General features: G+C 48.5%; 1 protein-coding gene across 1 annotated transcript; it reads left to right on the top strand.

The window, feature by feature from the left end:
* Nucleotides 1–6,986: 6,986 nt before the first annotated feature.
* LOC309600983 (butyrophilin subfamily 1 member A1-like) lies at nucleotides 6,987–14,752 on the top strand (the record flags this gene model as incomplete). The annotated part of the gene is made up of 8 exons (XM_082333720.1): nucleotides 6,987–7,053; nucleotides 8,589–8,930; nucleotides 10,312–10,587; nucleotides 11,653–11,742; nucleotides 12,838–12,864; nucleotides 13,113–13,133; nucleotides 13,745–13,771; nucleotides 14,202–14,752. The coding sequence occupies 8 exons, from the start codon at nucleotides 6,987–6,989 to the stop codon at nucleotides 14,750–14,752; spliced, it is 1,401 nt and encodes a 466-aa protein (XP_082189846.1).
* Between the last annotated feature and the right edge of the window lie 260 nt (nucleotides 14,753–15,012).

The raw sequence follows: 15,012 nt of genomic DNA, 5'->3' as shown, positions 1-15,012 counted from the left end.
CCATAACAAGTTGTCTCTGCTGCTCCTTCCTCCTTACGCTGTTCCCCTGCTCCAGCGTGGGGTGCCTCCCACGGGATACAGTCCTTCGGGAACCCCTCCAACGTGGGTCTGCACAGTGTTTTACCCTTTCTTAAACACGTTATCACTGAGGTGCCACCAGCTTCACTGATGGGCTCAGCTTTGGCCAGCGGTGTGTCCGTTGTGGAGCTGGAAGAACCTGGCCGTGTCTGACATGGGGCAGCCCCTGGTCTCTTCTCACAGGGGCCACCCCTGCAGCACCACTCCCACCAAAACCTTGACACGTAAACCCCAGGCAGACATACTGTATGACAACCTATACAGTCAAAGCAAAACTTTCTTCCTTTGCAGACACCAGGGACTGTTCTCCCAAGGCTACGATGAGCCCTTGTGAAAGCCGTCTTAGAGCTCTGCAGGGATGAGTTTCCAGGCTAGAAGAGCTGGCTGTGGAAGACACTGCTGCACCAGCCCTTCCCACAAAGCAGCCTTCCGCTTCTGACAAGATCCATCAGGGAAAGCAAAAAAAACCCCCTCCTTTTTCCTATTTTCCCAGAGTCAGAAAGAGAAGAAAGAATATAAGTTACACAAAGCACCCAGCATTTTGAGCTTGGCTTTTTTTTTTTTTTCCCCCTAAAAGTAAAGCCACGGTGATGCATTCTTCAAGAGTAATGCTGAGTACACACAAAAATGCAGTAATGTACCTTGAGAGAAATCACTTCTCAGTGCTGTCTTTTCTGAGCCAAAATGGCTTTCACTGGTAGGGCAATGGTACACTTACGGGCAGCCTTCAGTGTCTTTGGACTTTAGGCAGTTCCAGGAAAGAGAGCTCCTAAAAAACTGTTAGGACTTTGACACTCGGCCTTGCACTGACTGGCAGGAGAATCCTTAGCAGCCTGGGAAAGTCCTGTTCCAAGCACAGTTCTTATCTGGGGACGAGATTTAGTGTTGTGGCCCTCTTTAAGGAATTAAGTTCTTATCTGGGGATGAGATTTAGTGTTGTGGCCCTCTTTAAGGAATGGCTGCAGGTAACCTGAGGAAGAAAGGCTGAAGGACATACATGATGCACACATGGAGCTATCATGAATATGCTTCTGCTATTGATAGCGCATGAATGGCTCATACACAAGGCAGCTTAGGTCACTAAGTGAAAGACGGCTGTACTTCCAGGAACGGGTAACCCCACTTTTCACAGCTGGAGAGAAATTACTTTCTCAAAATGTTCTCTCTTGCTTTCTCTCTCTCATGTGTTTAGAAGGAGCCTTGATAACTGGTTTAAACAAAATACTTACTTTATTCAAGGCTATATATGCAATCCGAAGCCAAAGGGGAGGGGAAGGGAGGGGAGCGGAGGGGAGGGGAAGAAGAGAAGAGAGGAGAAGAGAGGAGAAGAGAGGAGAAGAGAGGAGAAGAGAGGAGAAGAAGAGAAAAGAAGAGAAGAGAAGAGAAGAGAAGAGAAGAGAAGAGAAGAGAAGAGAAGAGAAGAGAAGAGAAGAGAAGAGAAGAGAAGAGAAGAGAAGAGAAGAGAAGAGAAGAGAAGAGAAGAGAAGAGAAGAGAAGCAACAAAGTGAAAGGAAAAAAGACAGGCAGAAGGAAACCTCTTTATTTTGCATTGTTAGTGATGCCTCTGTTGGCCAGAGTTGAGCATCGTACCTTCTGTTGCTAAACTATTGAAACCAGAAAAGTAGGTTATAACTGATATCATGATTTCAATTCTGATGGGAATCCTATGAAATATTAACTTTGCAGCCTCACACCAACCCTTCTTTGCCCTTTGCACTGGCACCCTGCAGAGCAGTAGGGCCTTGACAAGGGGCTGGCAAAGCCCATTGAAGGCTCTGGGGCGCTCTGGATTTGCAGCAGAGCCCCTCTAGGACATCAGCAAAGACCGGCGAAGGCCCTGGGGCAGTCTGGAGGGCAGCACAGACCTGTCTAGATGTCAGCTACGCCAGTGAACGTCCTAGGGCACTCCAAAGGGCAGTAGTGTCCTGCCATTGAGAGGTTTTGCTGATGCTTGCAGGTGAGCGTGCTGCCGTCTAGAGATCCCTAGTGCCTTTGCTGGGCTCTGTTGGCACCTGGGTGCAGCCCTGATGCCCTCCAGATTGTCCTGGGGCCATTGCTAAGCTTGGCTGATGCCCATACAAGGCCCTACTGGCCTCCAGATTGTCCTGGGGCCCTTAATGGGCTTCGCCAGAACCTGGGCTAGACCCTGCTGTGTTCCAGAGAGCCCCCAGTTTCTTTGATGGGCTTTGCCAACTCTTTCAGTGGGCCCTGTTTCTCTCCCGAGTGCCCCAGGGCTTTTTCCAAGTTTGCCGGTGCCTGGGCATGGCCTTACTGCCCTCCAGGGAGCCTCAGTACCTTCACTGGGCTTTGCTGAAAGAGTAGAGAGAGTAGAATAGAGTAGTTCCAGTTGGAAGGGACCTACAACGATGATCATCTGGTCCAACTGCCTGGCCACTACAGCACAGACCAAAAGTTACCGCATGTTATTAAGGGCATTGTCCAAATGCCTCTTAAACACTGGCAGGCTTGGGGCATCGACCACCTCTCCAGGAAGCTTGTTCCAGGGTTTGACCACCCTCTCGGTAAAGAAATGCTTCCTAATATCTCATCTGAACCTCCTCTGATGCTGCTTTGAACCATTCCCACGTGTCCTGTCACTGGATACCAGGCAGAAGAGAGCAGCACCTCCCTCTCCACTTCCCCTCCTCAGGAAGCTGCAGAGAGCAATGAGGTCACCCCTCAGGCTCCTCTTCTCCAAACTAGACAAGCCCAAAGTCCTTAGCCACTCCTCAGAGGACTTTCCTTCCAGTCCCTTCACCAGCTTTGTTGCCCTCCTCCAGACACATTTGACTACATTAACACCCTTCTTAAATGGTGGGGCCCAGAACTGCACACAAGGTGACTCCACACCGATGCTAAATACAGCAGGATAATCCCCTCTCTTGACCGGCTGGTTCTACTGTGTTTGATGCACCCCAGAATGGGGTTTGCCCTCTTGGCTGACAGGGCACACTGCTGACTCATACTGAGCTTACAATCAACCAGCACCCCCAGGCCCCATTCTGCAGGGCTGCTCTCCAGCCGCTCCTCTCCCAGTCTATACTAGTGTCCAGCATTATTCCATCCCAGGTGCAGAATTTGGCATTTGTTCTTGTTAAATTGAATACCATTGATGATTTCTCAATGCTCCAATCTATTCAGATCCCTCTGCAAGGCCTCTTGTTCCTTGAGACAGTCAACTGCACCTTCCAGTTTAGTATCAACAGCAAACTTGCTAAGGGTGCATTCAATTCCTTCATCCAAATCACTGATAAAGCTATTGAAGAGAACTGGCCCCAGAATTGAGGCCTCAGGAACACTGCTAGTGACTAGCCACCACCCAGATGTAGCCCAATTCCCTACAACACTTTGAGCCCTACCGTTCAGCCAGTTCTTCACACAGCACATCTTCAAAGTCATACTGGAAAAGCACAGCCAGCTCCATACATCCAAGACAACAGAAAAACCCTTGGTGAGACAAAAATTGAACCCAGAGGCCAGCTGATTTCTCATTTTTTCCCCCCAGATGACCATTCTCCATCACTTTTCTTTTCCCCTCCGAGCCCTACCGGGAACAGCCATGCTGCTGATTCCCCCAGTTCCTTGCTGCCTGCACCTGAGGAGATGTAGGGGTAAAGATGAGCCTGCTGGCCCCTGTGTGCACAGCTCAGATGAAGGAAACGGAGTGGTTCCCTTCCACCCTGACAGCAGCACTGCATTCACAGCTTGTTCGGAAGCGAAAGAATTAAAAGAGACATGCTTACCTGCCTTAATGAATGAAGGTGAACAGTGATACGGGACAGCTACTCTTTTCCTCCTTGACAGACAAACTTAACTTCCACCTGCAGAAGGGAAGGAAAATGAAAAGAAGAACCAGGTACTGAAGTTGAGTATTTCTCTGCCCAAAAGTCGTCACTTCTCTGCCTGAAGGTCACGTCTTGTCTTCCCTATGAGGAATATATTTTTGTGTTGAAGGCGATTAGGTGCAAACGGAGCTTCAGTGTTACAGAGAAGCTGAAGACAACGACATGACATGCTGAATGCCCACTGCTTAGCAGCAGAAGTGATCTTCAGGCAGAGCCACACCCCGAGTTAATCTTTAATATTTCATTCTTCATTTCACTTTCCCTGTTCAAAGGTAATCCCTTGATGAACTGATCAAAGTTCATCTTTGATCCACAGATTGAAGATGTGGAGAGCTTTCTTACCTGACAACAGGTAAAATGCAGCTTTAATTCTGAAATAAGGTTCACTTCTGCTGCTAAGCAGTGGGCATTCAGCATGTCATGTCGTTGTCTTCAGCCTCTCCGTAACACTGAAGCTCCGTTTGCATCTAATCGCCTTCAACACAAAAATATATTCCTCATAGGGAAGACAAGACGTGACCTTCAGGCAGAGAAGTGACGACTTTTGGGCAGAGAAATACTCAACTTCAGTACCTGGTTCTTCTTTTCATTTTCCTTCCCTTCTGCAGGTGGAAGTTAAGTTTGTCTGTCAAGGAGGAAGAGAGTAGCTGTCCCGTATCACTGTTCACCTTCATTCATTAAGGCAGGTAAGCATGTCTCTTTTAATTCTTTCGCTTCCGAACAAGCTGTGAATGCAGTGCTGCTGTCAGGGTGGAAGGGAACCACTCCGTTTCCTTCATCTGAGCTGTGCACACAGGGGCCAGCAGGCTCATCTTTACCCCTACATCTCCTCAGGTGCAGGCAGCAAGGAACTGGGGGAATCAGCAGCATGGCTGTTCCCGGTAGGGCTCGGAGGGGAAAAGAAAAGTGATGGAGAATGGTCATCTGGGGGGAAAAAATGAGAAATCAGCTGGCCTCTGGGTTCAATTTTTGTCTCACCAAGGGTTTTTCTGTTGTCTTGGATGTATGGAGCTGGCTGTGCTTTTCCAGCAGGACTTTGAAGGGGAGGCTGCAGAGCAGGAGACAAGGGCTGTAATTCCCCCTCTGAAAAGGACTGTTGGGTCCAGAGACCCCTTGGGGCAGTGCCTTGGGGTAAAATAAGGCTGGTGAAGTATACCCACCTGAAAGTCTCTCCTGTAGAAAGCTGAAAAAGTATGAAACTATCTTGATATTCCGGTAACTCAGGATGACAATAATTATCATAGCACCCCAAGGATTAGTCGCATCTGCAGAAATGTTAATAAGTTTAAAATTTCCTGAGTAGTACCTTGAATGATTGAGGTTGTCAACTTATATGCAGCAAACATGAGGTCATCATGACATCATCCTTTTTTTACCCATAAAATCATTCATATTATAATTCTAGCACATGTAATGATCTTTGTGGATTTCATATGTGTTGCAGTGTCAGTGTTAACCCAACTTCATTTTCTGCCCTTCTAGTGTAACAATGATTATTGATCTGAGTTAAAATATGTCACGGTGTGTCTGTTTAGCAGTGCTGAACATGAAGCCTAAAGGGGCTAAGAAACTCTGCTTTTTTTCTTTTTTTTTTTTTTTTTGTAATGACATATTTTCACAAGTCTTCTTTTGAAAAGCATTCAACTTATTTGGGAATGTGAGTTTGGTCTCTGAAGTAGTAAATGATGACTTGTTGGACAGCGAGGTTTCTTTTGGGCCCTCCTTGGATGACAGGAAAATTTTTTAAAAGTTAGACTTAAGAAAAATATGATGTTTTTCAGCAGAAGTATCAGTGTCATTAAACAAGGTGTCTAAGGTCTCAACATGTTCTGGCTGGAACTCTTCTGACCAGTATCTGATCCTACTTTCTGCTCTCTGATGTATCCAGCCTCATCAGTGCAAGTCATCTCAGCCTTGGGTAGAAGTTGAAAGTAGGCTGGAGGGATGGGACTGCCCTGAATTTCAAATGGGCCTATAAGATTTAATGGACAGTGAACACATCTAGGAGATGTCGAAGCACAGGTGTCTCACGATATTTTGCATTTCTAAGCCTCCAGCTGCTGATCCAGATGGGAACAGCTTTCTACAAGTCCTGTGTCATATCTGCCTTGCCCTTCCCACAAAGACCTGTTTTAGTATCTCAAACCAAATAATATCTGAAACAGCCCTAGAGACCTCTTTTTAAGCAACTGAGGAGCAATTCCCTCATCTCTAAGCAAGATTAATCCCTTTCTCGTATTAGATCTCCAAATTAATGTCTCCAACAAAATTTCATGTGGCCTCATGTGATAATTGCCTGCAAAGCACCAACTTAACACGTGCCCAAACCCATGGAAACCCCTGGAGAGTAGAAAGAGCAGAATTTAGCATGACAGTTTATAAAATGTAGCGCCAGTTGCAGCGTCACAGTCAATGCCCTGACCTGCCCGTGTAGTTTAGGGAGATGTGGGTGATGCAGTCAGTGGAGCTAAGGCTGTGGTCATCTCACCTGTGGCTTCTTGGATGATGTGAGACCTAGCAGTGCCTGCTTACCTCCATGTACCATAAATAGAGCTAAGTGCAACCAGCTGAGAGGAAAAAGCCTGCGCTATGGGTATCAAAGATGAGTGGAGATGAATCCCAACCGTAGCTGTCTATGGACAGTTGGATGAAATGCCTCTGGGAGTCCCTGTCTCTCTTTAGCAAGTGAAGAGGGAGAATTTATGATTAAAGCCAGGTGAATTGAATCCTTCCCCTGTCACTCCAGTTGTTCTTACCCAGTTGGCCAAACAGGGCAGCTGTCTTCCCAGCACAAGAATGAATCCAGAATAAGGTAGACTGATCGTCTGGCTTTCCGCACCATCGTGCCTGTTCTAACAGCATCCGATTTAGTCACATCAGATGTAGCTGTGAGACCTGTAGGCCACCTTCTCTGGGATGTGGGAATGTATCCAGATGCTGCAGTGCAGGGTGATTAACTTCTGCTTGGAAGTCATCAGATTGCCCTACCTTCCTCGCTGCTTGTTAAACATGGAATATTGAACACTAATGAAGTAATAAAGATAACACACCAAAAGTATTGCTATGGGGACTGAGATAAGGACGGTCAACCACATACTGGAAATGTCAAAGTCCACAAAGAGGGCCAGAGGTAGAGAAAGGCAAGTTTTTTAGTGTAGTGCAGCAAAGCCAACCCTTGTGCAGCTCCATAAATTTTATCAGGTTTGTGTCAGAGCTGATGCACATTGTCACTCCACAGTCTGATGTTTCTCAGGGAGCGGTATTTTCAGAACAGCAAAACAGGAGAGTTTCCCCATCCTCCAAAGCTAAGCACAGGAGCGGGTAAACAGAGTTTCTTCTTCCTTTCTCTCCCATCTCAGAGCACGGACAGAGTCATGCAACCCAGACCAGAGATTTAAGCTGGTGTGTTAATTAAGATGTCCATCAAATTTTACAGAGAGCAGTGGGGGCTGGGTTGAATTTTTCACTCTTGCATACCCCGTCACAGCTCCCTGGGAGCTGTGAGGAATTCCCGGAAGCTGCAAGGTTAACTGAGATCTCTGGAAAGGCACAAGTTTTCTTGATGTCTAAACTCAACTGCCTGAGTGCTTTACACCTTCAGAAGGCGCATCCAATGGCAAGTGCCATTTGAGGAATATCAGATGGATATCCCTTTGCATACTTCCCTTCTGTGCCTGTTTCAGGTCAGCTGCATGATTGTCCCATGTGTGTGGCTGCAGATATGGAACAGAGGAGATGATGTCTCTTGTTCGCTGTGGCACTGCTTACAGCCATCCCTCTCTCAGGTAACGCTTTCATATGCTATTCTGCTCATTTCTGAGGGATTAAAGTCTGCAGATGATAAGAAGTGCTCAATCTGAGGGTCACGGTCTCCCGAGAAGACCTCATTTTAACTCCAAAAGAGCCAGAGCTGCCCTGCCACTCTGCTTTTGGGGAATCCACCCCTTTCCAGCCTGAGCTTCTGTCCCTTGGTGGAGATAGGGAAGCCCTAAGCCAACGCAGCTCTGCCACATCTGCCCCTGCCACAGCACCAATACCATTCCCCTGCCTGCATGGGCAGTTTGCATTGGCACAGCTGCCCAACTGCTGGTGACACAGAGTTGGAAAGCATCAAGGCAGGCTGGGAAGCTGGATGAAATGTCTCTGTACATTCTTTTAAGCTTTTTTTTCCTTTCCCCCAAAATAATCCTATAGTATACAACTTCTATCAGCCTAGTTTCTCCCTCGCTTCTATCACTTTGGCCTTTCCAGTTTCCCCAGTTCCCATTTTGCCACAGAGAAAAGAAAAAAAGGAGAAAGTGAGTGAGAGAATGCTCCAAACCAAAATTAATTTCTCTTTTATAAAACCTAAAGAACCATTTTAGCCACTTTCATCAAATCATTAATTATGCTTTCTTAATTTTTTTCCAAACTAATAATATTCACAAAAGATCTTCTGGGATTTTTTTTCACTGTTTGGCATCTTTCTGTTGTGATCTACTGTCTCATGGCCCGAAGGTGCATGAACAGAAGGGACCAACATTATTAGTGAATATTTACAACTTTCAATTATTCCCCATTCCCTGGGACAGGGATAAATGTTTGTCCCAGTCCTCTGTGTCCTTCACACTAATATATTTTTTGGTTGATTTCAGCCAAATGCTCACTCAAGTTCGGTTTCTACAGAAAATTTTGAGGTCACCTCTCCCCAGAATGTAGTGGGGGTTGTCGGTCAGGACACAATCCTTCCTTGCCACATTTCTTCTACAAAGCCACTGGACAATATTGAAGTGCAATGGAAGAAAATCACAGATGGGCATATAGAGGATATCCATATATACAGGCAGTCTGGTGGCAAACCAGCACAGAAATACCTTGGGCGGACATCATTGCTAACAGATGGATTTGCCACTGGGAATGTGTCCCTAACATTGAAGAACGTCCAGCCAGCAGATGAAGGAACATACAGCTGCTTTGTGAAGTCCAGGGACTGGAGTGCTGATACAGCTACCGTGCTCAGCATTGCAGGTTGGAGATTTCATGGGCTAGGTGGTGAAGGGGGGAAGTTTTTACAGAGGGGAAAAAGCTATCTGGAAGTGCACTGTCCCCCAGCTGATGCCCCCCTCATATGACCCAACCCATCACCTCCCCACTCACATCAGCCAGTGGGCCACATGGCACCTGCCTTTTGATCAGATGTGATATTTTAATTTTAAGTCACTGAGAGGTCTGTAAGGAGCCAAGAAAAGTCCAACCCATGTACCACCACCCAGGAGGGAACCTGGGTGATCTGACCAGCTCCATGAGGGTCACGGGAGCCCTTGTAGTTTTAGGCAAGGAAGGAGCTTTAAACCTGAATCTTCTGGGAGAGACAGGGCCTGGATTTCAGCATGCATGTTCAAAGGCAGTTGCACTGTACGGTGAAACAGAACGTGCTTGCTAAAGCTGCCACGAGATCGGAGTGAGTTCCTATGCCGAAAGATGTTCTGCAGGCTTCATCCCTAGCCTGAGCCCTGTTATGACATGTGTGGGGCTGGCTAGCTGCAATAATCACTGCTGGATAGGTGTAAGACCACCTGATAGACAGACAAGTACTCAGGATCCCTGACTGTGGTACTGATGTGAATGGTTGCCCTGTCTTCACGCTTGTGGCTTCTCAGCTGGGCTGAGGAGATGTTCTGGGCTGCCAGTTCACCTCCCAGCTGGACAGTAGGCCTCATTTGTGTACAGGTGTCTATAATGTCAGGTGGAGCTGGTCAGCCTGGATTCACTGATGGAAAACAGCATCCCCTCATCCAAAGACAATTAGAGAAGCTTTGGGGATAGGAGAGAGAAAAAGCTGCCAGCTGGTGCCCATTTCCTACTATTGACCAGAAAAATTCCTCTGAAATCCAGCTCAGGCTCAGGAGACTGACTTAGACATGTGCGTAGTGCATCCCACCTCGCCACACTGGAGCATCTTTGGTGCAGTCCCTCTGCGGTGACCGTCTATACCCACCTTTAGCGCTAGCATGAACTAGGGAGGTGCCAGGGAAAAAGCTGAGCGTGTTTTATTGTGCTCTTTTCTGCTTTCCAACTCCTCAAACTTGGACGAGGCTCCTACAGATTCATACTAAAAAAAGGCATACAAAGCCACACATCGTCTCTCTGCCTGCTCCAAGAAATAGTGGGGAGTTGAGAGGCAAACCCATCCCACAGCGTGGCTTTTTCTCAGCCAAAGAAGAGTTGGCATATATGACAGATAGAGCCTGGGATCTCAGAAAGACCATTTGAAGGACTGGATTAAGGAATGAGAGAAACTGGCAGGAAATTGGACCAAACTCTGGATTAAGCGAGAGCTGTGAATCCAGGGTGGAGCTGCTTTCATGGAAACACATTTCTCCCCCTAACAAACCCTCTTGCCTTTAAGGTACCAGTGAAGTATTCTTTGAAATACTGGGGCCGCAAGGGCAAGGGCTTGAGCTCGCCTGCAGATCACATGGATGGTTCCCCAAACCTACTGTCCAGTGGGGTACTCAGAATAAGCAGAGGCTGTCTCCAGACACTGCAATACAGCAGGACAGCAAGCAACTCTTCAGTGTGCTGAGTCGAGTCACAGTTACAGGAGAGGAAGTGGGAGAAGTCACCTGTCAAATCCTGAACCCCCTGGTGCAGACTGAGAAGAAAACTACTGTGCGCCTCTCACGTGAGTCATATCGTCCCAAGAAGTCTTTGCTGTAGACTCATTGTCCTAGAAGCCCTGTAAAGCCCTTTCCAGTGACAGGGAAGACAATAGCTCTCCAGTCCAGCTAGACGGATCCCAGACCACCATGTGTAGCTGCAGGCAGGACAGGTTGCAGTGAGAAATGAGAAGGGCCCTTCCTGCCCTAGATGCTGCACACATCCCTAGAGAAGGCAGGCTCTGCTTGACAGTGTAGGGCTGTGACTATTTCTCCATTCGTCTCTATGGAAACTCTTTGGGTGGGTACTCAAATTTGGGGGAAAGATTGCATATTGCCAGATGCCACCCAGATATCTTCTTTTCAAAGGTGCTGTTTTTCCACGTGCATCTCCATGGCTCCCTGCCTTCTGGATACTATTCACTTTATTTCTTCTCACATTGGCTGCTGATGCTTTTCTGGTATTTAGAGGTAAGGGGACTTCGTTTTCTGCTGCACTGAAACCTACCTGTGAAGAAGAAAGAGTCAATGAACAAGACAAAAGAGCTCAGACCTCTTCCACACCATGCTAGGCAGCTGTGGGGGTGGACCTACCCACACTGGGTGGGGAGATACAAAACAAGAGCTGCAGGAAGTCTGCACTCAGCTGTCAATGTGGTCACAGTCCCACCACCATGCACAGTGGCTTCTGTCTCAGATGCCCTGACCCAATCCCACCACCCTAGAGGGTTCAGACCAGTCAGGGTTCAAGCTGGGGAATGGAGATAGCTGCCGTAACATGAATGGCAAGATTTAAGGAGGTTATGTCCAATATCTTTACACCACTCAGTAACTAAGCTGTTGATACAATATGAGCAACAATAGAGTGGCAAAACATGGCCACAGAGCTCATCTTTTTCATACAATGAAACATGGTTGGGCTAAATACAAGTTCTTCCTACCTTCTGCCCCATCCCAGCATGAGGTGTTCAAACCATCCCTTTGACCACCCAACTTGCTACGGCATGCCCTACCTGAATTCACATGCTTTTTCCCATCCGATCCACGTATGGCGTCAGTATCCCCTTCCTGGTATTTCCTTTGTGCTTCAGTACTTATTTCATTTGGTTCTTTGAACATTACAGCAAAACAGAGGGCTTCTAGGAAAAAATCCCGTGAAGAAGAGATTTTACAGGAGCATGGTAAGGCAGATCTCATTCTCTGAGTACCCACTTTGGTGCCCACTCACAGGTACCTTCCCTCCTTCAGCTGGAGAGAGCTTTCCTTGCATCCACAGAGCAAAGCTAAGACACTCATCCTCTTATCTCAGCTGAAGAGTTTATGAAGATGTGCAAAAAGACACAGTCCTAAGAGCCCCTTTGGCTCACTAGCCTCCAGCAAAGGAAGATGCCAGTTCCTTCCCCTGGAGACTTCCTTGTGAAGTGGCTTCAAGTCCCCTCTGCTCTCACCCCTTCATCTATCACAAGCGGCAGGAGCATGGTGCTCTGGAGAGCTCAGTACCCTTTTCCCAGCAACCCAACTGTCCAAGGAAGGATGTATTAGTTCACCACATCCAAAATCATGGAGTAAACCCACCATGTCTTTGCATTAGTGTGGGACAGAAGAGAGAGGGCGAGTGTCAGGTGAGGACTTAAGAACAATCCTATCAGTCTCCAGGACCAAAGGACTGAGCAACCTGAAGGCAAATCTCAGTCAGGGCCATGGTCACCTATCTTCCACGAGCTGTGATCCTCCAGAGGGTTCTTGGGGTGTGTTGTGGATGCCAAGCCATTACTCCCTGGCTAACTCTTGTGTTTTTTCCCTTGCTGTACAGGAGTTGAGAAAGGCACTTGGGATGCAGGTACAGTAAAATGAATCTTTCCACACTGAGAAAGTCCCACTTGGGTTTTCTCAAGCACGTGTAGCCATCATCATATAACGTTCCGCCCACCCCAGGCATCTCCTCTTCATCACTCTTGCCCTCTGCCAAGTTGCCCTCTCCTTTCACATCCTCTTTTTCATTCACATAACCAGGTCACAATAGGGAAATTGCATACAAGGTGTCTGCAGACCAACATCCGCACCTGCAGCCATCAACAACACTCACCTCACACAAACAGAGAGGGCACAGGCTTATCTGGCTCCCCCAGGGCAGCAGCCTCAGCAGGGAAATCACCCCACAGTCCCTTCAAGCCCTGCCACACTACCGTGCAGATCTGATGCAGGGACATCTGACATTTCTTCTTCAGATCCTCATCAGCGAAAGCAAAGATGTTTTTCTCCTCTTTCTGTTGCAGATCATGGTGACCTGAAGACTCGATGCGGTAAGAGACCATTTACAGTGGAAAACAGAAAGGGTGTTGGCACTGTGGAAAACAGACAGACCTGCACTGCCCTTGGAAAGGCAGAGGTGCAAGCTGTCTGTGTCCTGATGCTGTATCCAGAAGTTAGTGATAGATGGTGACCAGCTATCCTGCTCTGTGGTCATGATCCTTCTCCCTGGGCATCTGTCTCTATCCAGCCCTCTTACTCTCCAAGCAGCAGCCCATAACACTCCCTGTTTCTGTTTCAGATGCACTGACCAAAGAGCTAGGTAAGTCAAGGCATCTTCCTTTCCTCTGCCTCTTTGTAGGCAAGTCTGTGGTTGGGAGCAGCATCTTCCCTTGACCGCAGAGTCCTAGCAAAGCACAGTCCAGACATGACCTTCTGCCCCATCCCCATGGGGAATTTGGGTGAGCTCCTGCTGGAGAAGAGATCAGTGACTCCAGATGGGCATGAACTGTGACCCAGCTTCTCCCATAGCAAAGTGAGTAGAGCAGGGTCAGAGAGCTTGTCTCTAAGCTTCCTAATTTCCCCGTGGTGCAGCTGGGGGCATGTGATGCACATCCTGGAGGCTAGAGCACCACATACATGTGGCAAGGCTGTGCTCAGCTCTGACTGTCACCAAGGAGCTCCCCTTTTGTCCCACACCACAGTCCTCCCTACATGGTGGGCCTCAGCCATGATGTGTCCACACAGCAGGATACTGCTCCAGACCCAGCTGATGCCAGGACAAGGCTTTCTCAAATGCTTGAGCGATACCATCCCTCAGGCGCAGGGGGGCACTGCACCAGCAATGTGGAAGAGGGGCATGGACTCAGAATGGGTGTTTTGGCCTTTGAACACAGCGTATTTGCTTTTGATTTGGGTTTTCTTTTTTAACAGACTTCAGAAGAGCTCGAAGCCACATGGGTAAGTTTGTGGAGGTGGAATCAGAGAGGAGGCCTGGAAGCTGAGGAAAGGTATCAGCAGTGGGAGCAAGTCTCCTTTGTTCCTTCTGGAGCAAGCTGGCCAAAACAGTGCTCTCTGCTGAGCAGTGGCATATGGATGTGAGCTGGATGCTTCCTTGGGTCTAGCTGCTCCCATGGCCCAGGTCTCACAGTGCAGAACCTACAGACCTGGGAGCAGCACGCTTGGGAATGAAGCTGCCCTTCCTTGACTGCAAGGAAGGTGGCATCACCCTTGGGCTAGAAGCCATGCTTAGACTCCAGGCTGACCTGGGAGCAGGAGCATTCCTTCCAGTGCTTTCTCTAAGAGGCACCTCATCCCTCTTCTCTTGAGGGTCTCTGCTCCTGGCCCTCTCACCCGGTTGTCACTAACGGCTCTTCCTCTCTCTCCCCAGTGCCCATCACCCTGGATGAAGCATGGAAACACTCTGAGCTTGCCGTGTCCTCTGACCGAAGAACAGTCAAGCACAAGCCCTCCACCCAGAGGCCTATCATTGAGCGCCAGCTCCCCATTGTGGTGGGGAAGGAGGGCTTTGCCTATGGGCACCATTACTGGGAGGTGCAGGTATGGGATGGGCTGGACTGGGAGCTGGGGGTGCTGACAGAGACGGTGAGGGGGAGACTGAAAGATAGGAGCTGGGAGGATCTCCCTGAGGATGGGGTCTGGTCGCTGAGAAGGGTGAACGGGGAGTACCGGCCTGAGGAGGTCAACACTGTGATGCAGAGTCGACTACCAGTGGTTGGGCTGGACTTGGACTTAGAGCAGAGCACGCTCTCCTTCTACAACATTGGGGTTTCAGACCGCATCCTGGAAATCTCCATCGAAGGGTCAACAAAGCTGTACCCATTCCTCAGGCCAGGCCTTGGTGAGGCAGGAGAGACAGGCAAACCCCTCACCATCAACCACACCACAGACTGGGACTTCCCCCAAACAGTCTTGCCATAAACAATACAGGAAAAACTGACAGGAGCCATAGTAAATCTCATGGACTCTGTGGAGAGGGAGAAGAGGGAGAGCAGCAGAGGAGCAGAGCTGGGCAGCGGCAGCCCTGCTTGGCTCCATCCAGAGTCTGACAGTGAGAGTCAGACAAGTCTGGACTGGGCAACTCACCAAGACCGAGAAGCATACCTGTGCACGACATTTGCAATGCCACATGCTCCATCCCCTTCCCAGGGGAGCCACCGCGAGCTATCAGCCTGGAACAA

This window comes from Platalea leucorodia, assembly GCF_965183815.1.
Source record: "Platalea leucorodia genome assembly, chromosome: 27".
NCBI lineage: Eukaryota > Metazoa > Chordata > Aves > Pelecaniformes > Threskiornithidae > Platalea > Platalea leucorodia.
The sequence above is the reverse complement of the archived record's forward strand: the minus strand, read 5'-3'. Positions and strand labels throughout refer to the sequence as shown.